At 44.8% G+C, this 24,364-nt stretch overlaps 2 protein-coding genes across 4 annotated transcripts in view; one reads left to right on the forward strand and one right to left on the reverse strand.

Moving 5' to 3' along the window:
* LOC311365199 (myocyte-specific enhancer factor 2D homolog) overlaps window positions 1-14,801 on the forward strand; it is a 15,298-nt gene extending 497 nt beyond the window's left edge. The window contains exons 2-12 of one of the 3 annotated variants that reach the window (XM_084484719.1): window positions 4,015-4,357; window positions 5,933-6,136; window positions 6,374-6,511; window positions 6,610-6,826; window positions 7,996-8,052; window positions 8,818-8,999; window positions 10,840-10,969; window positions 11,226-11,406; window positions 12,684-12,752; window positions 13,397-13,447; window positions 14,178-14,801. In XM_084484719.1, the coding sequence (XP_084340845.1) occupies window positions 4,304-4,357; window positions 5,933-6,136; window positions 6,374-6,511; window positions 6,610-6,826; window positions 7,996-8,052; window positions 8,818-8,999; window positions 10,840-10,969; window positions 11,226-11,406; window positions 12,684-12,752; window positions 13,397-13,447; window positions 14,178-14,667 (1,773 nt within the window). In that variant the 5' untranslated portion in view covers window positions 4,015-4,303 and the 3' untranslated portion in view covers window positions 14,668-14,801. The remainder of the gene's footprint in view (window positions 1-4,014; window positions 4,358-5,932; window positions 6,137-6,373; window positions 6,512-6,609; window positions 6,827-7,995; window positions 8,053-8,817; window positions 9,000-10,839; window positions 10,970-11,225; window positions 11,407-12,683; window positions 12,753-13,396; window positions 13,448-14,177) is intronic. The other 2 variants (XM_084484720.1, XM_084484721.1) reach the window with 2 other exon arrangements.
* A 4,772-nt stretch (window positions 14,802-19,573) lies between these two features.
* tmem79a (transmembrane protein 79a) lies at window positions 19,574-23,911 on the reverse strand. The gene is made up of 5 exons (XM_084484661.1): window positions 23,778-23,911; window positions 22,035-22,843; window positions 21,425-21,616; window positions 20,957-21,179; window positions 19,574-20,560 (listed from the first exon to the last, which is right to left on the reverse strand). The coding sequence occupies exons 2-5, from the start codon at window positions 22,705-22,707 to the stop codon at window positions 20,368-20,370; spliced, it is 1,281 nt and encodes a 426-aa protein (XP_084340787.1). The 5' UTR covers window positions 22,708-22,843; window positions 23,778-23,911; the 3' UTR covers window positions 19,574-20,367.
* Between the last annotated feature and the right edge of the window lie 453 nt (window positions 23,912-24,364).

Here is a 24,364-nt window from a genome sequence, read left to right on the forward strand (position 1 = left end):
TAAATCTGTCAAATGAGATTCGCGGTTTGTACGCGGCCAATAGGCCCACTTGGCTGTAAGCGACAACTGACCATATTCACCACAATATTGTGGATAGTAGGCTACGAGCTTGTACACATCTGAAAGCAAAGCAACCTTGAGTGAATACTCCAGTACAGATGAATCTAGGTCTCTAGCCTAATGTCATTAAGTAGCCAATAGACGAACCGCACAGATAAGAGGCCTATTGTTCCACGCTGTTCATCCTCTGCCCTTCGGACTTCACTTAAGAAGACCCTGTTTCCAGTCTTACTTGAGTCATAATATATGATCTACATTTCATTTATAGTGTCGATAATACTTTTGTTTAGAGATTCTAGCATTGATTCTGCACAATTCTGGATAGCTCTGTGTTCTTAATTCAAGCCATTATTTATGTAATTAATGTATTGATTAATTGTATAAATGTGATTTGCTAGTATCACTTGCTATTTGTGTGTAATACTACTATGCAAAATAGGTGTAACTATCCAACTAAAGGTGTGTTGTTAAACTAAAAGGCGTGAGTTTGAGTGTAGCCAATTTGTTTATTTTACTTTGTAGCAAATGTAATCTTATTTTCTTGCTAGTTAGGCAAGTTAAGCAAGAAGTAGGCCAATTTGTTGAAGCCATGCCTCCTAGTAAATCACCATCAGGATGTATGGTTGTCAGCCTTGCTGGGTAGAAGAGTCCCACTTTTTTATATACAGTGAAATAACAACAGGGGGTCCAGTCTGCCCACAAGGCATACTGCTATTAAATTGTCTCAGTGCCTGAAGGAAACACAATTTTTCAAAAGCTGCAGTGTGAAGCACAAACACATGTTTTATAGACTAGAGTATACGCCAGCACCCTGTTGTACTATCATTAAACCCAAACACACACGCACACACACACACACACACACACACACACACACACACACACACACACACACACACGTAGAGGGAGAGAAAAAGAGGGAAAACCCTGCATATTGAACACGGATGACCTCGTGAAACATGCACCATGGTTTCAATGCTTTCTGCTAATTTTTTGGAGGGCGTTGGGACATCTCCTTGTCCAAGGTCCAATCAAGTCAGTGATGCAACAGTTTCAAAATGTTATGTCGATCCTGGTATAAAACAAATTCCAACATCATGAAGGCCTACATCCTCAGGCGAATAACTGCTTATAACGCTTACTTTCACAATAGGCCGATAATACTGTTTATAAATTGCATTTCGGTATATTTAAACAAGCTTAACCAGCACTTAAGTCAATACACACAGACTAATGTGCAGCTGTAAAACTCCCATTAAGACATGAGATTACATTTGATTCAAATTAAAGTACTAATAGGAGCATTTTCAGACAGTGAACTTCACTTTTCAAAAGTGTTACATACTGGACATCGAAGATAGCATAGTAGTGTACATTTGGTCCTCATCATGTTTGAATTTCTTTTCTTTTTAAAGAGTGTCTTCAACTCTGGCCTTTTTTAAACAAATTAAGAGACAAAAAAAAACGAAAGTTACAAAAGGTTCAGGCCTTGTATGAATGACAAATTCTCCTTGTGAGAGACTATTTGCGCTTTTCATTTAATTTAATTTCATCTGTCACTGTGAGCCTTAAAACCCTTTCTTAAAAATTTAAAACCTCTAAAAGTTGGTATAAAGTATTATTTGGATCTCTGTGTAGTTAAATTCAACGAAGCACCATGGAAATAAGTTGATTGTTGTTGGCCAGCTCTAGGTTCTGTGCTGTTGACATTTTTGCTAATCCTGATATTTTATAGTAATACATTTGGTTAATCTGGCATTATCCTAGCTAATTAGAAAATGCAATCACCATTTACAACCAGTCTTTCACTTTAGGTTTTGGTTACTCTGTTGCTCTAATCCTCGAATGCTATGGAAACTGCTTTTGCCGACGCATTGTGAAATATTAGCCTAGGACATGTAAGCTAGGTCAACACATGTAATAATAAACACAAACATGACCGTGAGTGTTAATACATCCCCTGCTTCATTGTCTGCAGGTTTTAGTTTTAGGCATGTAAAGATACAAGTCATTATGTTGACACGATCATGGATGCATGTTCCCAGTGCATGGTGAACACATTAGACAAGCCCCTCGTCCGTGGGGCTAGGGCTTGGCTATCTCCTGCTAGGCATCCTCCATTCATCTTATGAGCATTTGGCAAATTTCATTGGCCAAGGCATAATCTGCTAAAGGTCACTGCCACTAATTACACTTCTCCAAAAGAGACAGATGCCCACCCTCGGCCCCATTTTTCTTTTCATCAAAAGAATATTCATCAGTCACAGAAGGGATTCCTGGAGTGATTTCAGCGAAGCACAATCCCTCTTTATCAGTGTGACATCAACACCACCAAACATTATAACGCAGAGCTGCCCCAGATGACTTATTCATAGGGCCCAGGGGACTATTCTATTGCCATGGTCACTATATAATTATGGCCCAGATCACTATATTGGTATGGCCCAGGTCACTATATTGGTATGGCCCAGATCACTATATTAGTATGGCTAAGGTCACTATATTAGTATGGCCCACGTCACTATATTGGTATGTCCCAGGTCACTAAATAAGTATGGCCCAAGTCACTATATAGGCATGGCCCAGGTCACTATATAGGCATGGCCCAGGTCACTATATTGGCATGGCCCAGGTCACTATATTGGTACGGCCCAGGTCACTACATTGGTATGATCCAGGTCACTATATTGGTACAGCCCAGGTCACTATATTGGTATGATCCAGGTCACTATATTGGTAAGGCCCAGGTCACTATATTGGTACGGCCCAGGTCACTATATTGGTACGGCCCAGGTCACTATATTGGTATATGGTCAAACTGAGCCGCAGACCAGAGTCCCATGTTCACTATAAAGAATAATTCTCCCAGCCTCTCTGGGTTCTGCCACAGTGGGAGAAGGAGCCGGCCGGATCCAGAGTTGAAGCTCATTATCCTGGGCCTCAATCAGACCTCCAGCCAGCTCTTAATTGAGCCATCGGCACCTTATGGGGGGAAGGGCTGTGTCATTACTGTAATGAGGGAGCAGCCATGCAGGGGGCAGTAGGGAGAGCGCCACGAGGAGGAAGCCTCACGGTGTTGCCCCATTCTGGTCAGATTCACATGGAAACAAACGGTTTCCTGTGAACATCGCTCTGTCACGGCTGAGTGTATGGCACTAGCAGTCTGTTAATATCATAACTCTCTCCAACTTAATCGATTAATATGCTAATATAGCCGTGCAGTTAGCTAATGACCAAATAATCACATGGGGGGGGGGGGGGCTCGGGGCTGTATGATTCAAGGGATGTGTGAGAAGGGTTGTACTATCGGATGAGACCGACGGGCAGACCATCTAAACCAATGCTACTGTTTTTCATAAATACGTTTTATTAAACATTCTATACCTCCAGATTTGATGTTGGCTTGAGTGGATGCAAGTGGGGTTATAAAAGTGAAAGAGTGTCTGCATGTCACACTACCGTGCACACGAAACCCCAGATGAAACAAAATGTAAGCAGCAGTTGTCCCACAGCTGCACTCGGTTAACTCTGATCCCTCTTAATAACAAATATCCTGTCCCTTTGGGTATTGTGTTCATGACGTCCACGTGGAGGAACAGAAAAGCCTTGAATGCCTGTTGCCATTGTTGTTATTATTCGTTTATTCTCTAGCGACATGACGGGTCCTAGCAGTGTAGTCGCTGGCCGGTGCACAACGCACGTGATGAGCAGCTTTCGGGCTGTAGGCGTTGGAATATGTTGATGATTCACAGGTTACTTCATAGTCTCTGGCTGGCCCGCTCACACATAAAATACGGTGTACATGACCCTGGGATTCCCCCTCCTTCTCTCCACACATAGTGGATTCACATTGATTGTTTGTGTGGCCGATCATAAGGTTGAGAAATGTTGTCTAACCTCTCTCTCCCCCTGTCTCTGTCTCTGTCTCCCTGTGTCTGTGTCTCTCGACCATAGGAGGAGAGTGACATCTGTCGTACCACGGCAACAGTGGGAGGGGGGGGGGGGCAATTGGCCACCTTTGTCCCTACTAAGCAAACGATGAACTGAGCACCGTCCACTCCACCAAACCAAACGTTTGTGTGTGTGTGTGTGTGTGTTTGTATGTGTCAGAGTTCCTTTACTGGCATGCATGACCGTGTATGGGGTTTTCTGCACACGAGTAAGAGGTCATAGGTTACACCCACCGAGGGGCCGTTTTCTTCTTGACTGACGCGGCTGTGCGTTTCCGCCGTCACAAGGCACCATGGGAAGGAAAAAGATCCAGATCCAGCGGATCACGGATGAGAGGAACAAACAGGTAAGATGAGAGTCTTGTGTGGTAACGATCACTACTGTCGGTCAAATAGGGATATTTACTAGTTAGTAGCACCACAGTAGTTAGTACCACCACACCACATGTTGTACCACCTTGAATCAAAAGAGCATTTTGTCTTATCTAAAATGCGGGGTCATGCTAGGCCATGTTTGAGGAAGCCCAGCTGGATAGCATTGCTTCCTGGAGGGCTGAGACGAGACAGGGAAGGAAACTTGGGAGTCTCTGATCATCCACCGAGAGGGGCTTCACATCATGTAGCGCTATGATGTGTGAATGCACTCATAACTAAGTGACTCTGAAGCCAAACACACGCTCCATCAGGCCACTAATGAGCTCCAGGCTGAAGCAGAACCAAGCCCAGGAATTAGCAGGCATCTTAACACCCCATCGTCTGCTAGTACCAGACCCTTTCATGTTGACTTTAAAAGTGACGCTCGCTCCTCTTCGTTATGGGAACGTGTCCAGCAGATCGGCTCTCAGACCTAAAGCATTGATCGGCCGCCAGTGGGGTGGAGAGGCTCTATGGCCATCAATGTTGCTGAAGGGGACAATAAGTCGTCTTGAGGCTATTAAACCACTTGGCCAACCGTGTGACGAGACCACCCAACACGGCACCACTGAGAAGACTGTGTGTGCCTTCAGTGCGGTAACCAAGTCGGAGATGAGGACAAATATGGAGGCACAATGATTTTTTTTCATAATATATCCACAAATGATATTGGGTTCTCTGAATAAGCTACCCACAAGCCATTTGCTTCTAGAGGCTCAGTTTTGCACACATAAAGGTGTTGCTTTATTCTATATAGGTTGACGATGTATAAAAAAATACTCTCCTCTGAATGATCATCCCAAAGATGTTAAGCAAATCACTTTCTCTTTAACATGCAAGGGTTAATCTGTAAAACATCTTCTACTGATGGAATCAAAGGCTTGTTCGCTGGAGATCAGTTGCTATAGAGACCGTTTGCTGTTTATGACAAGGTTCCGTCGCTGTGGCCACCAAAATCAACAACGCTTTTCCTTCTCTATGTATGAGTGCTTTTCACTGCCACCTGCCACCATCCTGTTTAGACCAGATCCCCATTTGATAAATTGCTCCTGCAAGAAGTGGACAGGGAGCGGGGTTGGCTTCTTATCATCTACACATGTGCCATGGAGAGAATCTAAACTAACAGCCTGACTGAGGAGTGATGCCTCTGCTGTAGATGCTGGAGGCCAGCACTTCCCCCAGGAAGTGTGACTGACTGACTATACTTGTGTAGGCACTTATGCAAAAACAAAACAAATGGCAGTGGCTGGGCAGCAGTGGCTCCGACGGTAGAGTCGGTTGCTGGTTCAATCCCCGGCATCTCCTTGCCAAGCTTTGAGATATCCCCAAGCAAGTGGCCTGAGCCGTACTGCTCCCGAGTGCTGGCTGTCGCCCTGAATGGCTGACTCCATCGATGTGTGAATGTGTGTATAAATGGGTTCATGTGTGGCACTATTTGTAAGGCGCTTTGAGGGGCCACAGGTCAGAAATGTGTTAATGTGTATAAATGTCGTGTCCCGTCCCCTCAGGTGACGTTCACCAAGCGGAAGTTTGGTCTGATGAAGAAGGCGTATGAGCTGAGTGTGCTGTGCGACTGTGAGATTGCCCTCATCATCTTCAACCACTCCAACAAGCTGTTTCAGTACGCCAGCACCGACATGGACAAGGTCCTGCTGAAATACACAGAGTACAACGAGCCGCACGAGAGCCGCACCAACGCCGACATAATCGAGGTGAGCCCTGTGTTTGATAACAAGTGTGTTTTTCAATCAGAATGGGTTCAAAGTGGCAGGGGTCATTTTGTCGGCTGCTAGAATTAGTATGACCGGCTTCATTAGAGTTGTGTGCTGTGTTGTTCCAACGGGTCACGTAAGCTGTCCTGTGCACACCACACATAACGCAAATGGCATGTTCCTGGCCTCCTCCTTCCTCCTCCTCCCTTTGGTTAAACCTCTTCCTCGCCCTCTCAGACCCTGCGGAAGAAGGGCTTCAATGGTTGCGACAGCCCAGAGCCCGACGGGGAAGACTCCATCGATCAGAGTCCCTTGAACGATGACAAGTATCGTAAGACTACCGAAGACCTGGACATCCTCTTCAAGCGCTACGGCGTAAGTCCCGCCCCAGGCCCTAGTCCCAACCTTAACCCTCCGATGTCTGGCTATGCATTTGACTCTAAAACAAATGTCGTTTCTCTGCTTTTCTACAGCAGTCGACGGCAACTGCCCCCTCGTTCTCCATGCCCGTGACAGTCCAGGCGTCCAATCAGAGCCCACTGCAGTTCAGTAACCCGGGCAACACCCTGGTGACCACGTCCTATGTGACATCCTCCACTCTCTCCGACACGCACCTCCTGTCGCCACAGCAACCAACGCTCCAAAGAAACACGGTGTCTCCTGGGTTGCCACAGCGACCGGCAAGCGCAGGTGAGCCACCGGGGCAAATGAGATTCCTCAGCATGCGCTTGAGGGACGGCCTAATCAGGCCTCACGGATAATGGCACATTGACCAGCCTACCTGCAACGCTTCCACACACTTCCGATAATTGAACCTTCTCTGAGCCACTGGAATCAATCCATAAAATCCCGGCCCGTCACTTTGAGCTACAGCCGGGGTGCCTCATTGTACTGTTTAATCACCCCCCACTGTGAGATAACCCCCAGATCGTTTTCATCAGGGGGGAAATAGGCGCATTTCTGCTTCACATTGAAGTGCTTAGACAGTGGAATGAGAAGCTAAAAATAGCATATTCATTTGCAACATTTGCCTGTTCGGTAGCTCGAAAGGTGACCAGAAGTTGGATGATGATCTCTTGAAGTCGTTATTCATGAGTGATGTAACGTTGTGGTTTTAAATCCGTAGTGACCTTTTTCCAAAAGTGAATCTAACTTCACTTGACAGGTCTGGTGGCATCCACAATGAGTCAAGGCTGAGCATTAGATCAAAAACGCTTCTCAAATCACCCAGAGGTATCCTTGAGATGTGTTGCTCTATATTTCAAATGTGTATTTAACATTTTCAGAGAGATATGCTTTGCAAATATTTGCATATTGCAAATAAATGAATTGCTTGATTACCAAAATGGAAAATACAAACAACCATGTAATAACCTTTTATAATAAGTCTTAGATTAATTCATTTAGAAGCCTGGATTAAGCCTAAAGAATTGCCTCACTTCTCTTAAAGTTGCAATACGTAACCCTTCATCAGGCTTGTATCTTAAAATGACCTGGACATTTCTGAATTCTGATCGATGGATTTCATTAATGTTGTCCGTACCTTTCTCTTTGTTTACATGCCCTGTTGCCATGTTTCTACAGTAGCCCAGAACAGATCGAAGAGCGGACGCTTTCTTATCTAATCTTAGGATTGCTATCTCACTTCTGAGCAATGACCTATAGTTTTACAGACTAAATAAGTAAATACAATTTATCTGTCTATCAATGAACCTCATAAGTTTGCACTTGGCTGCTCGATGCTGTCATAGACAGAGACATCAGTAGGTAGGGGGGGGTTGGTATTCAGTTGGTTGCAAGATGCCAGTAAATCCCACACAATGCACCTTATTAAGTGTGAATTATTATTTTTCTTACAGGAGCTCTTCTAGGGGGGGATCCCAACAATTCTAACGGCGGATGTCCAAGTCCAGTCCGTAAGTATTACTGAAATACCGTGTTAGATCAAATATGATATTAACAATGTTCCAAATTCTTCTGTGATGCTCGTCATTATTGCAGATACATATGCGTGTAACTCTTTGGATTGGCATCTGGCAATACATTTTTCTGCAGATGTAGGCCTAGATATTATCCAGAATCAAAGTGAATGCCAACAGCTGTAAAAGGACTCAACTTGAGGACTCATTTATGATCATTAACACTGCATATATGCTTGCAAGTGTTTACTCAGATTTTGTGTTGTTACAATCATGGTCAAGTAGGTGTAATGTTTTCCGGTTTCTCGGGATTCGTTATTCCTAGTTCTGTTCAGCATTCAAGTTATCATAGTATTGGCGGATATATGGATAGAGTTGTGACCTGGTAGATACAGGAATTACAGGTTAACATAATGAGCTGAACAGTAACAGAAAATAAACTGCCCACAACACTTGTCAATTGCCCGCCGTTCTCTTGGCAAGGTCCTTGTTTACAATGTTTACACGAAGAGTTGTGTGATCCTTTTGGAGCAAACTGTCTTCACTCGCAGCAAAAGCAACACTCAATCACTGTTGGTCATTGGAACATTTGTGCATGCACATTCCATTTTTTTGTAAAAATGTATGTCTTTTATATTTATTTCACGCATTTCCCCTTAGTTCACATTTGTTTCACATCTATTTAGCTATATTTAGTTAAATGTTTGCATATTTCTTCTCCGAGTGCAAGTCAATGATGAAACCCTTCTTGCTCCCATCCAGCTAACGGATACAACAGTGCCAGGGCCTCCCCAGGACTCCTCACTGTCTCCAACGGCAACAGTCTGGGGAAAGTAGTTCCGGCCAAGTCCTCGCCGCCGCCCCCTAGCCCCCAGATAGTGAATAGCCGCAAGCCAGACCTGCGAGTCATCACCTCACAGGGTGGGAAGAGCCTCATGCAGATGGTAAGATAGACCCGACCAGGAAGCCACCTCCCCCATCTGACACACAGCCACACAGTGTAGCTTCCTTTAACAGCCTAGTAAGAACCAGCTGGACCCCCTGTGTGTTGGGGGGAACCCAGTGGCTCAAACAAATATAAATCAAAGATATTTTAATTGGCTGTTTTTGATTAATTGTAATGCTGCTTAAGAGATGCAAAATGTGGTAAATTAGGTGCCACCCCATGAATTGACAACATGATACAAGAATATCAATGTACATTTCTATGTTTTTAATTCTATATTTATGTTTCTATAAAAATGTTGTTTGTTTATTTTGTAAAAATCGGAACTGGTGGAAGGATAGCCTTGCCGTGTTTAGAGACAGAGATGGCTTTGGGTTTCTAGTCCCTGATATGGAGCAGGGTCTATCCCACAGCGATGCTCTGCAAAGTACTGATGAACCTGCACTCAATCACTCCTTGCTCTGCTCCATGTGTTAACACCACGCTGGTAGCATTGGTCCATTGATGACCCGCCTTTTGTGATGTCCCCCTGCTGATGTTTCGCCGTGTTCGGTGTTTCCTTTAGCATTCATGTTAGCATTAGCATAAGCGTTAGCATTAGTGTTAGCTTACGTATTGTGCACCAGGTTCAGAGATGTGACCTTCTTTATTACTGGCCTTTGCAGACAGAGGATGAGCTGGAATTGGTGAACGAGGTGAATCTTCTCCACGTCATTTTTGTTTATTCTTACGCATGACTCGATGGCCATTCAACGCACCCCCCCACTCATTAGCTCAGTGTTAAATCACCCCTTCCCACACGTGCCTGAGAAAATTGGGATTGATTTGTCCACTGACCTTTCTCTGGGTTGGTCTTGATGGGAGTAGGGTGGGTGATGGGGGGGGGGGGGGGTAAGAGTCAGTGGTTCTGTTCACGTGAATGCATGCTGTTCAAAACTGGTGGTGGATATTTTGTTCCGGCATGGTCATGGACAATCTTAGTATGATACCCGTGTGATCGAAAACTTTTCGTTGATGGGGGAAAAAACTGTCAAGAAACTCACTGGTTGATTGTGCCTAAATGAAATGTCTTCATTTGGAGATGTTGCCTTGTTCCCATTCTCGACGGCATCAGGCATGGAAGGAATGTTTCTGTATTAATTTATTATTTTTACAGTGCAAAGCATGTCCCTTGTTAACTAGCAACCTGCACTGAGTCTTATCTACACCAACCAACAAATCACATGAAACATAGCTGAAGTCACATTAAAGGCTTTTTACTGTCAGTCAATGTCATCTCTTCTCCGATAATTACCCTCAATCCTTGTGAGGTTATGGTTAATTCACAACATAACAACATAAAAGTGCATGCGCTTTTAGATTCTGGGAGAATATATTCGTTGACTTTGACGGAAATTGCCTTTAATGTGATTTGCCTTTTTAAAGAAATATCAAATGCTGAAATCCAACCACAGTAACACCACTCCAAGATGAATATGCTCTTTGATTGGATGAAATGTCACTTGATCCCACCTTTAACTGTTCCAACAGATTTGTCCTCTATGTGGTGGGATTCTTTGCATTTGGTTGCTCTCGAAGGGCAGAGCCTCCAACGGGAAGCATACATTAAATCTAACATGCATGACGTCACAAGGTCCTCCTGACACTCCTGCCCTGTTCACCGTACTCCTCATGGCGTCCAACATCAACCGTGCCATCAAGTTCCCAACAGAGCAAGTGCATCGAAGTCATCGTGGTTCCCATTACCGTTGTCGCCGGGTTTGTGCTTAGCGATGCTGCTTCTCGCACTCACACCCTCCTTCTCCCCTGCTGTGCTCTGCCCCCCCCACCCCCGTCAGAACGCCCAGCGGCTAGCCACCGGGGCCCAACTGGCCCAGACCCTCACCACGCCCGTGGTTTCCGTGGCAACTCCCAGCCTGCTGGCCCAGGGCATGCCCTTCTCCGCCATGCCCACCGCGTACAACACAGGTGAGCTGGAGCAAACGAAAGGGGGGCAAACACACGCATACACACTGTTTTTTTTTTTTGTTGTTTTTTATTATGTTGGAATATGTTTTGACTCACCCACAGTATTTGGCACATCAAACGTTCTTCTACGATTTTCCACCAATTTATCTCAAACGTGATTCAAATTGGCAGATTTCCACTGACCTCATACCTCTCTTGCCTTCTCTCTTTCTTTCTCTTTTTTTTTTATCTCTCACTCTCTCTCTCTCTCTCTCAGAATACCAGCTGACGAGTGCTGACATCACGGCTCTGCATGCCCTGGCCTCACCTGGCGGTCTGCTGCCCACTAACGTGACCTGGCAACAGCAGACTGTTTCCCAGCAACAACCACAACAACAGCAGCAGCAGCAACAGCAACAGCAGCAGCAGCTGAGTCTTGCGTCACTCAGCAACCTGGTGTAAGCTTAATGTTAATGCACGTCTCTTCTTCCTCCTTGCAGGCTGTTTTTTTACTATTACTGTAAACTGTCACCCATGGCCTGTGCCCAGCTAAACACGGCCTCTCTATTCATACATGTACTCAGCAATCAACTTGTCGTTTACTCTGCTAAACGTCTTTTTACTCTGCAAAAACCACAGAGTATTGTGGATCATGCCATGAATCCTCCTCTATGCCAAGCTAGCAATTCACAGAAGAGAAATAAGTGAATTGGTCTCTCACTAACATCCTCACCTTCTCACTTTGTTTTCATCCTTTCGCCTGTAACTGTGCTCAGCAGGTAGAGTGCAATGACCTGGGGAAGAGTATGAATATGTCGTCTTTAAAATGAAACTGAAGCTGGAGTGTAGTTTGTGACAGTGGAGTGAGTGACAGTTTAGACGATGTGAGATCATGGTATTCTTTGACTACAGTACACAGTTGTTGGGCACTTCATAATTACACACAGGTTATATGTATTTATACCACTGTATTGTTGAATATTTCATTCTGATTATATTTTTTAATATTGGGACCCCCTTTCCCAATTGGCTACAGATCCACATTAACAGGGGTGGAATCAAACCTTGGACCAGATCATTCCTTTACAATGCAAAACAAATGGCACCTTCATAGCATCGTGGAAGGTTATTTAAACATAACAGCTGATTAAGTAGGTAAAAAACAACAATAATAGATATAAGCAACTCACATCTATTGTTGGTTACTGTGGTTCAAGCAGAATCAACCACTCTGGGCTGTCACGTGAATGACTATCAGCTCAACTGGTTGTGGTTCATTACTTACATAGTTCCCACACTACATACAACGTGTGGCTTGTAGCGTAAGAACACTTAAGCTCAATAAGCAACGTTCCTAAACCCTGCATTAACATTGGTTGTTGGTCCCAAGGCAGACGCTGACACTTGACTTCCAAGTGAGTCTGAGAAGACTTGAGGCATACAATCGATATTGGAGCAACCACACGTTTAAGTTTCCAGAATGGAGCGCAGGAATCTGGAGGAATCTGTTGCAATGGCAACAAAGAGAAACGGTTATGTATAGGAATATGTAATTGCTATGCTTCAGATAGAGCTTGGACACTGGGGATTATTCCCAGATCCCCCCCTTGCCCTGGGGGGGTGAAGAATAGGAGTGGTCCCGTTACGTTGCACACATCAGTAGGACCAAACAGAAGCATGATCTGGCGCCGGGCGGCCTCTTGAAAGTGTGTGTTTGTCTCCCTCTTGTCCACAGCATGTGGGGTATGGACAAGCAGAGCAGCGAGCTGTCCAGCCAGGTCTCGTCTCTGGCAGCAAATCTGAGGTGAACAGCCACGAGAGAGAGAGAGAGAGAGAGAAAGAGAGAGAGAAAGAGAGAGAGAGAGAGTGTAACCTTTTTTGTGAGCTTGCAGATCCTTTAGTAAAAGGTGTTTCCTCCATTGGGGAAAACAATGAAACGCCTTCACAAGTTGCTGTTTGCAGGATTACATGTTCATACATTTTTTTATTCTGGATGTTGAAGTGTATATTAAGAACCCTAATTTGAAAAACATCATCAATTGTATTTATTTATTTAAACCTCATATGAAAAGGTTAAACATTTATATTTGATTAGGCTATTGTTAAATAGCCAACAATTGCTAACATTGTAAAATGCAGATTTTTATTTTTTCCAACCCTTTCTCTTCTTCTTTATTTGGGATTTGTTTTGGATTGCAGTTTACACTATATCAATTTATCTTATATGCTTGCATATATAAACTAGGAAGTTTTACTACAACAGCTGTAGACGTATGCCATCCCAAGCTTGTTGTAACACATTGTTGCAAGAGCCTTTGCAATGATGTCGTTCTCTCAGCCTCCTCCTCCTCCTCCTCCTCATCCCACGCCTTCTGCCTTTTGACCTCTTCCTCCCTTTTGGTTTGTTTTGGTTTCCGGCCTCCAACCTTCTCCTTTTCCTCCTCACAGCATTGGCTCTCCGTCCAACCTGCTGTTGGGTAGAGATGAGTGGTTGGGCCGGTACTGTACACCACTACACTACCTGTCTTCACCCCGTGTCTGTGTGCTTTTGTTGCTGCCAATCGTCACCACATGCACACGCACGTACGCACGTACACACGCACGTACACACGCACGTACACACGTACACACACACACACACACACACACACACACACACACACACACACACACACACACACACACACACACACACACACACACACACACACACACACAAACACACCGGCCCCTCTCTCCTCAGCATGTACGAAAATCTGTCTTGCAGTCAGAGAGAAAGAGACGTGGCATAGTTCCGGTTCTTTCCCCCATGGTCTACTCCAAGACAGGATGATTGATTGATTGATTGACTGATTTGTTATGTTTGCAGTTTTTTTTTTTTTTGCTGATTCATGGCAAATCACTCCAGTCATCGAAACCATTTCACGCTTTCTGGCCTGTTATTGAGTTGTTTTTATGTAGGCGCATTGGCGACAATGCGTTGTAAGCTCTATGCTCGCAAACTGCTTGGAATGAGTTCAATTGTTGCCTCGGGTCCTGTCTTTTTATTATTATTGTCGCTGCTGTTGCCATGTAACGTGGCCTCGGTTGTTGTCTGACACGAGTGACGGCTTTTTCTCCTCTATCTAATAACCCGCTGACAACTGCTTTCTTTGTGTCCATCTTCCTCCCATCTGCTTGCTGCCCCCCCCCCCCCCTCTTCCCGTCTCCCCCCACCTCCCACCCACAGGCCCATCTCCCACATACCGCAGGGCGCCATGCTGACCGTCAACACCACCTCCGGGGTGAGCATCAAGTCTGAGCCCGTCTCGCCCGGCCGCGATCGCAGCACACCCTGCCCTCCCCCCACCTCCACCTCCTCCGCCGCCTCCTCCTCCTCCACCTCCATCCTGACGGCCCCGCCCCAGTACCCGGGCTCGCTGCTCTGCCTGGAGCCCCCGACGGGCCGCTCCCCCGCCGACAGCATCAGCAGCAACGCCAGCTCCTACGAGGGCAGCGACCGCGACGACCCCGCCGCCGCCGCCGCCGCGGGCGGGGGAGGGGCAGGGGGAGGGGGCGGGGCAGGGGAAGGCACGGCGGCGTCGGGCGGCGCAGGCAACGCCGGCCGGGCCCCGCCCCCCGACTTCGGGCAATCGGCGGAGCTGCTAAGGGCGCAGAGCGAGCAGGAGCAGGAAGGGGGCAACATCAAGCGCATGAGGTTGGATGCCTGGGTCACATAGAGCGGTGGGGGGTGTGGATTATTGATCTGCACGCCCTCATGACACTTTGCATCGCCCGCAAGACACACCCCTGTCTTAAACCCACACCCTCCTTCACTTATTACCACCCCCCCCACCCCCCACCCCCAATCACACATTTAGCCTCTGTCCAGAATTGTACCCACTCCGTCCTCTCAGCCACTGCCCCCCCAGACTCCCCTGTCTCTGGGCAGCCGTCTCTTGGTGTGGGGCAGGGGACGCGGCAGCCCCCCCCCCCCCCGTCTCTCCGAGGCAGGGCATTGGATATAGAGTAACGGACTGCAAAAGCCTGCTGACCCCATGCACCCCACCCACCTTTTCACACGTAGTCGTCTCTTTCAGTAGAACTCAATATTACTGTTGAATACTTAATTGCAAAATGTTGAGAAATGGACTCGAAATCCCTCATCTTGGAGCGGGGATTAGAGTATAAGTGGTTGTGGAGCGGTGTCTCATTGGGGTGTCCTCAGCCAGCATGGTCTACGTGGTTTACGTCACGTACTCCAGTAGGACTCGAGGGGACGGTGGTGGTGGTGGTGGTGGTGGTGGTGGGGGGGCCGGTGGTCCGCATTACAGGACGCTCACCAAACTGACCAGTGCCATTTTCCCTCGCACAACCGTCTGTGTTCTTCCAGTTGTATCACTTCCATTGCACCGCTTTGGAAAACGACTTTTAACTTTGACACACATGTTTTTTTTAATGGGAAGAACCAGCGCAGTGACACGCACTTAGACGAGGGCAAGGGACAGAGAGAGAGAGAGAGAGGGGGGGGAGAAAGGGAGCTGAGCAAGGCTGCAGAGTGAGAATAGTTTGTTATTTTTTTCATTCGGCCTGCCACGATTCCCCCCGCCTCCCATCGGGGGGCGCTCACACACCCTTCAAGCGGCATTTCTTGTGGTCAGCCCGCTAAGCAGCCAAGGCCACGGGAGCCTCCGGCGCGTCCTCACCGAGTGCCAATATCAACCACCTCTCTTACACGGATGCCAAATGCCTCTTGTTCCGGTGCAGAGACACTAAGGGATATATCGCTCGTCCACGGCCAGGACTCACGCTACTACATAGAACCATAGAAGAAGACTTTCGTTCTTTTTTTTTTTTTTTTTATCCGCCCTCACGCTCTCCTTCGGTGCCGTACATTTGTTGCAGAAGACGTCCAAGTGGTCACATGGTTTGGTGCCAGCCGTAGACGCCATCCAGTCAACCGGGGGAAAAACAAAACAAACACGCCTAGCATGAGATGGTTGAGCTGAAGGGGGCGTTCACTAGGGAAAGTATTAGATCCTCTCAGTCCAAGTGTACTTGTTCTGTTGGTATTTTGAAATCAGTTTTTTGAAGGTCTGTTAGTTGTCAAGAGGTAGGGATTATGACTTTATATAAAAATCACTCCTTATATATCCAAAAAAAGCCTTGGTGTTCTATTTAGCTCTTAGTCCACTCTAGTTCCCCTACGTCGGTGGTTTAAAAAAAGAAAAAACTAAAAACAGAAAGGAAAAATGTCATTTTCTATATTTCTACAGCTTCAGTTTGGCAGCAAAAGTGAATTAGCTCTTCAGCTTGGGCGACGTGTATGTACATATGAATATATTTGCATAGACTTTGCTAGATACCCCTAAAAACAAGCAATGTGTTGATTCTCAGTGGATCTGTTTGCATATATGAGTGTGTGAATTGAAACTTGTTTTTGGTGCAGGGGTTACGCACCACTAGGTAGGGCTGGTGAATTGAATTGGTTTCAGTAACCTTTTATATGCTAGTGTTGATGGTGTGTGCACTTCTCCGTCTCTCACACACAGAGGCCTTGATTGTGGTGTCATTATATTGTTGTTATTATTATTCATAATGCCACATGCAAAAAAAAAATTGTCAAAGTCAAAAAGTAACACGATACTTTGTTTATAACCACCATGAATTTGGATGATCTTGAGTCACTGGCTTCTAGTATTTCCTAAAGAGGGAGGGAGAGAAAAAAGCATACTTTGTGTTGTACCTTATTAAATTATATCTGATTATAATAACCAGTGAAACTATTTTACATGGGACTTTTCTAGATTATGCCTTTTCACGCAGAAGAGCATGAGATTGGCACATGTGGAGCGTGTCGTATCCGTAAAAAAGACCTGCCCACACACATCCTTTTGACTGCAGTTATGGACGTGGATGTTTTGTGTATGCGTACACACACACACACACACACACACACACACACACACACACACACACACACACACACACACACACACACACACACACACACACACACACACACACACACACACATCCCAAAAAGATAAAATGAACACACCAACACATACCAGTTCAATATAGTGTACATATTAGTGATGTTTTGGCATTGTGGAGGTTGTCATAAGGAGCTAATGTTTAAGTCATGTTATATTTGTGCATGTCACAACACGGTGGGACGTTTTTAATTGAAGTCTTGTCCAATGATCTGACGGAACCGCTTAGTATCGACCAATCAGCGGCCTACTAGGAATCAGGTGTTCTCTTCAGGTGGGACAGGTTGACATAATGCTCCAGGATGTCATTCCTCATATGGGGACGACGTGCTTCATACACTCACTTACTTTGGAATCACCTGTCTTGTTAAACCCCCAAAACACACTATGTTTGTCTTCTAGTTTTACAGGAGCTGGTGATAGACTGAAATATGTGGCACCACATGAATAGGCTTCGGAAATCGTCTCTCTGCGGGATATGTTCATGTATAAGAAGGTCCTGTGTCCAATCTAGCAATGTAGTCTCGAGACAATCTGTATGAGAAAGGAATAACCTGCACCCGTTTCTTGTCGTGTACAATGTTTTGAAAATCTCACTATTTTTGGATTGTTAATTTGTGCTGGTGACAGTTCCATTGTCTTTTATTATAATATATTGGAGCTTTTATTTGAGTGCTATTTTTGTTTAGGATAGCCTAATTTGTTTTTTTACATTATCATAAACATAAAGTACTGGTTTCCTTTTTGAAACAACTTGCTGAAAATTGCACGATCAATTATTGTGGTATTATCAAATGCAATGAAGGAAATACCAGTTAAATGCTGCAATTTGAATTAAGATAAAGAATATATTTATAGAACAGGGCAAACAACCGAAATTAGTAATTCAACAAATAAAAATGGAAAAACATCATGCATGGGATTCGAGTAATGACAAGTTGTGTTACAGTATGATAAAGGACATGCATCACATTTGAGTTATAGAAAAACTCAGAAAAATGTAGCATATGAAATACTAAAGATGAAATTTATAGCTAATATATTGTGTTGAGCTAGTCTGCTTTGGGTTTTGTTGTAAAGGAATATTTCTTTTTTTTGTTGTTTTTTGAGAATGATATACAATTGTGTATATTTTCATATACAAAGTATGCACTGATATGTTATTAAAATTCTATACCGCTTTTACAAAAAAGTGTTTGTTGTACCAAAGTATCCAAGTCCCTTGAAACCTTATCCTTTTTGCGTATGTTTTACCGTATTTTATATATTAAATAGACAAACTGAGTGAAATGGATTTAAACTGTGTTTTATTCACTGGTGTAATGGAATTTATTAAAACCTGTTTGTTTAATAGTCTACCGTGAAATATCAAACTGATGTGTTCTAAATCAATTTTTTGTCTACTCTGTGTTCTTGACAAAGACCACTATTTGTATTTCCTAATGACATTTTACAGTAGTATTCCTCCACTCCTTTAAAGGAAAACCAAATCGTAGCACCACTTGCAGATGGCATTGCATTAGTTGACTCCCTCTAGTTTAAACCCACATACGGTTACATGCATAACCTCTTTATTGGCTGATCTGGTACTTTAAATACTTTAAAGGCGGGTCAAGGGTTTGGGTTCTCCTTTAATTAAATATGACTACTCAATCATCACCTTAAAGCCACACCAAACACCCTGTTGGAGCAAGTCCCAGCCCGATATCAAACCAGAGTGTTTGTTAGCAAAAGTTTGATGCAATAGTACACATTTAACCTATAGATTTGAATTGAATCAATATATCGTATCCTACGTTTTTAAGATTGGAATCGTGCATTACAGTTGAGATTTAAACCGGGATCAATCCACTCCCTGTGGTGATTTAAAATCTCATGGTACTGCCCGCAAGAGTAGAAGCCCTACCCCTGGCATGATTCCCATCTGAATTAGGAAGGAAGAGGACTAATTTCAAGTTATAAAACCATGTTCCATGAGAACTGAGTGTGGGATTCTCCGCTGCAATGACCGATGGTTAACAGCTGTAATTGCTGAATGTGTAGGACGATTGACTACGCTTTAGCTGCAAGGCATCTCAGACCATCACTGCTAGATGTAATTGTCTATACCAGGTGTGTTTTTTTTGCTTCATATATCAAGTAAGATTTACTTGAGCCAGTGAAGTTTAAAGGGGACATATTATACCACCAGGTGCGAGTGTGATTAGCCGTTACAAGCCGTTTTGAAAATCTGCCTGGTCTGACATAACAAGTGGGCGTGTCCACCTAGATGTGTGCTGGATAGATCAGTGTAGCAGCCTACTCAGTGGACTGTAGCAAACGTTGCTCATCTATCTGTCATACATCTAGGTGGACATGCCCACTTGTGATGTCAGAAGAGGCCGATTTTCAAAACGGCTTGTAAGGGCTATTCACACTCACACTTGGTGGTATAATATGTCCCCTTTAATAGCGCCCACATAAGGCCAAAATGGCCCATCTTGACTTGGCATAATGCCCTCATGGGTAGGCGAAGCAAATTTACCCACTGGTTAGAGATGCAAGCTTCCTGTCAAAGTGGCGTTTTTGGTCAATATGTTTCTTTATTTCTCTTCATATCTTTGACAGAAGTTTTGGGAGCTGAAGATTAAATTATAGTTGGGTTAAAATCTGACAAATTCCCTGGGTGGAAGTTCACAAAAACTCAACTAAAAGATTCTTCTGAACACTTCAATTAAGTTTCATACACTTTGGAACCTTTAATGGGAGCACAGAGAGCGTAGACAAACTACTCTTTATTATTGCATTGTACATTACCAACATATTAACAGTATGGTGATTTGGCTGTCAAAATATAAATGAGTATGAATATGATATTATTTTCAATCAATCAATATTGCACTTGTTTTAGTTATTCCCTACAAAAGAAAATCCCATTGCATTCACCCAAGTAAATTATCTTTATCAAAAGCCCCAATCATCTAAAAAAAGAACAGCGTGAGCCAATGCAAACAGTCCAACTTCCTGGTACACATATCCTTCATACTAGATCATGCATAACTGAGAAGAAAATGCTCTGACGTCAAGAATAATTTGAGAGCCCTATTGTAATCCTTAGTTATAGAAAAGTGCAAATATGTATTCATTCCTTGAAGCTCGGTGTGCATACAATCAGGGTCTCGGGCTAGGGCACGGTGATACTGATGCTAGTCAAGGCTACTGCATCCATGCTAAGCCTTTGCAGTTTAATTATTTAAAAAAAATTGTACACTGAAGGACAGTTCTCTGCCTTGTCTTTTTGTCACATTCACCTTGTAAATATTGTCTGTTTTATCAGGTGTCCGATCAGAGTATGACAAGGAGAAATAGTACAGGAGCTGCCTTTTAATGCGATGTGTTGTTAATTTTTCTAATAGGGTATATGACTCCATCCGATCCCTTTTGAAATGGGGCCCTACGACCCCCTCAGCCCCACCATCTCTGCATGGGCGCGGCCTCCGTGGCGGGAGGCTCCACGTCGAACACGGCCCCCTGGCCCACCGAGGAGAAGATGTAGTACAGATTGACGCCCAGCATGACCAGGATGGGGAAGAAGGAGAAACCGAATCCCAGAGCCCTCACGCTGCTGCCCAGTGAGAGGCACACCCAGTAGATGAGCCTGCAACGAGACAACACCACAGGTTTACCAATTACAAAGTCAAATATATATATTTGCCAAATAGGATACATGTTGATTGCTGCTGATCGGTAAATCAAGTCCACACCTCAGCGTCCTGCATTTAAAACACCTAGGCCAACACAATTTTATAATGATGCTAAAAGATAGCATGATATTGGTATTACTGTTAATATTTCAGTTTTGGTGTGTGGATGAGCCGTAATGAAAGGTTGCGGATAAAACACTGATCTTAAAGGGGACATATTATACCACCAGGTGTGAGTGTGATTAGACATTACAAGCCGTTATTACAGCTTCTGTGCCGCTTGTAACGGCTAATCACACTCACACCTGGTGGTATAATATGTCCCCTTTAAAGAACCATACATCACCTACCTCCCGATGGCAAATATGATGGTGAGCAGCGGCACCAGTTTGAGATGGGCCTGGTTGAGGTAGGTGGCCATGACCGACAGCTGCAGGAAGTAGAAGAGGTAGAGGGACAGCGATTCGTTGACGTAGTGGCCGTGGGCCGCCACCTCCCTGCTCTCTAGCGTGCCCTCATAGAGCGGCTTCAGTTCCCCAAACCGCAGCCGGGCTGCGCCCTGCACCACCACGCCTGGGCACCACCAGAGCACCACCACAGGGAGTGAGGGACAGAGAGGAGCAGGCTTTATTCGGGGTGCTTTGGCGGTTCACGTTTTCATTTGCATCATAGACAGAGCAATGAGTCCTCGGGACGACACAAGTAATATTCACCGTGCAAATCACAAGAAACGTTGCCTTTCAAGTTGATGAGGGAGGCAGTAGGTGGAGCTGCTGGTAAAAAAAAAACCCGACAACACACTGAACGGGACGTCTTACCGAGTATGATGGGCACTGTCGCAAAGAAGGCGCAGCGTAGAGTGTACACCAGCCTGAGGGGGGTGCTCTTGAGTTGCGGAGCATCAAAGGGTAGAAGGGCATAGCCCCCCCAAGCCAGCAAGGGGAAGAGGACCAGGGCGGCCACCATCGCCAAGCACAGTTGGAGTTTCTCACTGCAACAACTGCCGCAGTCTGCGAACAGAGATGGTGTTTTATGATGGAAGAGAATGAGGTGGCCGCAGTCGTAAACATGAGTCATAAGAGGCCTACAGTGCGTGACTAAAAAGGGCAAAGCTAAAGTGACCCCATGTGGGACTACATCTGAACGCCTTAAGGACATGTTCAAATTATTCCTGTGAAAATATAATAACAATAATTATAATGCATTTAATTTATAAACACCCTTTTCCTTTGGGAATCAAACAGTGCTGTATAGAAGAAAAGAAGTAGAAGTAGTAGTAGTAAAGCAAAAAAAATTGTCATATACACACACACACACACACACACACACACACACACACACACACACACACACACACACACACACACACACACACACACACACACACACACACACACACACACACGATGTGACATTGTATGTCCTTACAGATATTGTTGTCCTCCTCCTCGGGCCACTCAGAGTACTGGTGGACCTCCACAGTGCTCGTAGCTCGTGGCTCCTTCTCATTCATGGGGTCATCGCGGTACGTGTTCTCCTCAGGAGCGCCCTCTGTCTCCCCCTGGTTCACGATGTTGACCCGGGGAGTGAAGACCAAAGCCGCCTTCTCCGGCATCCAGTTGACCGACCCGTCGTCGTCCTCCTCTTCCTCGCCGTCCGCCAGTGACCCCGAGCCTTTATCCCCGTGTGGTGCCTCAGATTCATACGCCCTCCAGCGCTCTCCCTCCGGCATGCTCTCCCTCCATTTGGATCGTCTCTTCAGCGTCCCCTCTGCATGCCTGCTGCTCTGGCTCCCACCACTCTCCCCCTCTGATACTCTGTCTATTGCAGAAGTTGTTCCGCTGTCCTCTACTACCTGCGTCCTCCCCAATTTGTCTCCGGGCCACGGTAACGTGCTCGGCTCTGACAGAGCGGCGCAGGCCTCAGACTCTTCTTCCTCTACCTCCTTCTCCTGATTGCCCTCTTCCTCTCCTGGCTCCTGTTCCTCAGCGCTTTTGTGTTTTTCTTGAATTTGGACTTTGGCGGTGGGGTCACTGGACGTACCAGTGGAAGGACTGAGCTCTTTACTCATTTCTGTGTTCAAAGCTTTCAATTCAGACATTGTTGCAACAATTCAAGTGGTTTTGGATTCTGGTATTTGGTAGATGTTTCTGTGCTGGGGTCGGTCAATTACTTTTTCTCCCTTCTAATACGCAACCTCATCTTGAAGTTAATTTCTTTTGTTGGCCTACAATATTCTGGAAAAGAAAAAAAAAGGCACACAAAATGTTTGACACTGTGAGACCGGTGTAATGATATGGACATTAACAACAATGCAACAATTGCATTACTGATTCAATGTTTTGTGTACTACAGAGCACACTTTATAAAAAGTAACTCTAAACCAGAAAACTCATAACTGAACTCTGAATGAATGCCAAACAACTCATTAATGTATAAAAGGCATATATATATATGAACTGTTCCTTTCATTCACTCCGAGGTGCTCGCTATACCTCCAGCCTGAGGGTGCACTGGCTGAAATGTTTGTATATAAACGGACTTTTTATATTTTTGTATTGTATTTGTCTTGTGCTATTTATGGACCTGAGTCTGAAATTAAGTTTTCATATATCATATCATATTAAGGTTGAAGACATGTCAGATGTCCATTTTCCTCATTCTAAAAACACCCAGCTCTCCTTGGCTAAACAAAACGCGTCACATTGCCGAGCTCAACTCATAGAACTACAACAGGTAGAGCCACCAAACCAGGAATCACTGCAGTACTGTGAGATACAATACATTACACGGATGTTGAGTTATTGGGGAAAAAAAACTTGTTTAAAGTAAACGCGTTTAAGTTAAGGCCTATGAAATACGGTAACTGCGATCCAACTGGTAACTGAACAGTGACGTCTGTATATCCTAGGATATTACAATGTATTGGCGTAAAAGGGGAACAGTTCAAATAAAACAATTAGCAAATACCACCGTGCAAGGGGCAAATGGGTCCATTATGAGGTCAAGCGTATATTATTGATACTTTGTCGGTGAAGTATCCATGAAACTGGGGGGTTGTTTACCAAGGCGGGGAATGGTAGTTTCGCTAAACTAGTTCTGCGAGTCCGGGACTACCAAATAAGCCTTCTCCTTAAACCTATTTCCAACCACATTGATAATTTTACTTACCGACTTCTACACCGGGTCCACCATCAGATCAGATTCTTTATTATTAATTGTATTCTTTCGACCGTTTCACAAAACTCTCAAGTTCCGTGTTGGGCGCTTCGTAATTTGGCAGGTGTATCCAGGTGGTAACGTTCTGGCAGGTATAAGGCTGAGGATCCTGGATAGGAGCGTTATCCCGGTTTGCGGCCACGAAATTTCCGTTCTCTTACTTCCTGCTAGCTGTGCTTGCAGTTTACACTAGGTCCTCGTAGATATAAGAACAAGAAAAGTACACGAATAACAACCATAACGACAATGATAATACATAAGTAATTATTATGCTGACAAAGCAATACCGATTCCTTGCAAAGAAAATGAATATCCTAAATCGAGTCCTTCGCCCTGGCTAAAACCATTCAACAGAAAGTCCCACCCTCTTTCTCGCCGATAGCGCTTATTGAGCACCACGTTCCAGCCGCAGTGGGAACGAGGTTATTGGGCAGGCAGGCAAGTTTGCGTGTCACGTGGCCCAACGAAGTTTGAACAGGGTGGAGTGCACAATAATAATAATAATAAAAAAAAAAATATATATATATAACATATTACTA

This window comes from Micromesistius poutassou (genome assembly GCF_964030765.1).
Source record: "Micromesistius poutassou genome assembly, chromosome: 20".
Taxonomy (NCBI): Eukaryota; Metazoa; Chordata; class Actinopteri; order Gadiformes; family Gadidae; genus Micromesistius; species Micromesistius poutassou.

What these genes read in the sequence shown, in the direction of transcription:
- tmem79a (XM_084484661.1), bottom strand. Translation starts at nt 22,707, where the DNA reads ATGTCTGAATTGAAAGCTTTGAACACAGAAATGAGTAAAGAGCTCAGT. An exon ending in GACAGTGCCCATCATACTCG is followed by an intron (nt 21,180 to 21,424) that starts GTAAGACGTCCC and finishes GGTGGTGCCCAG; the next exon opens with GCGTGGTGGTGCAGGGCGCA. An exon ending in ATCATATTTGCCATCGGGAG is followed by an intron (nt 20,561 to 20,956) that starts GTAGGTGATGTA and finishes GTCTCGTTGCAG; the next exon opens with GCTCATCTACTGGGTGTGCC.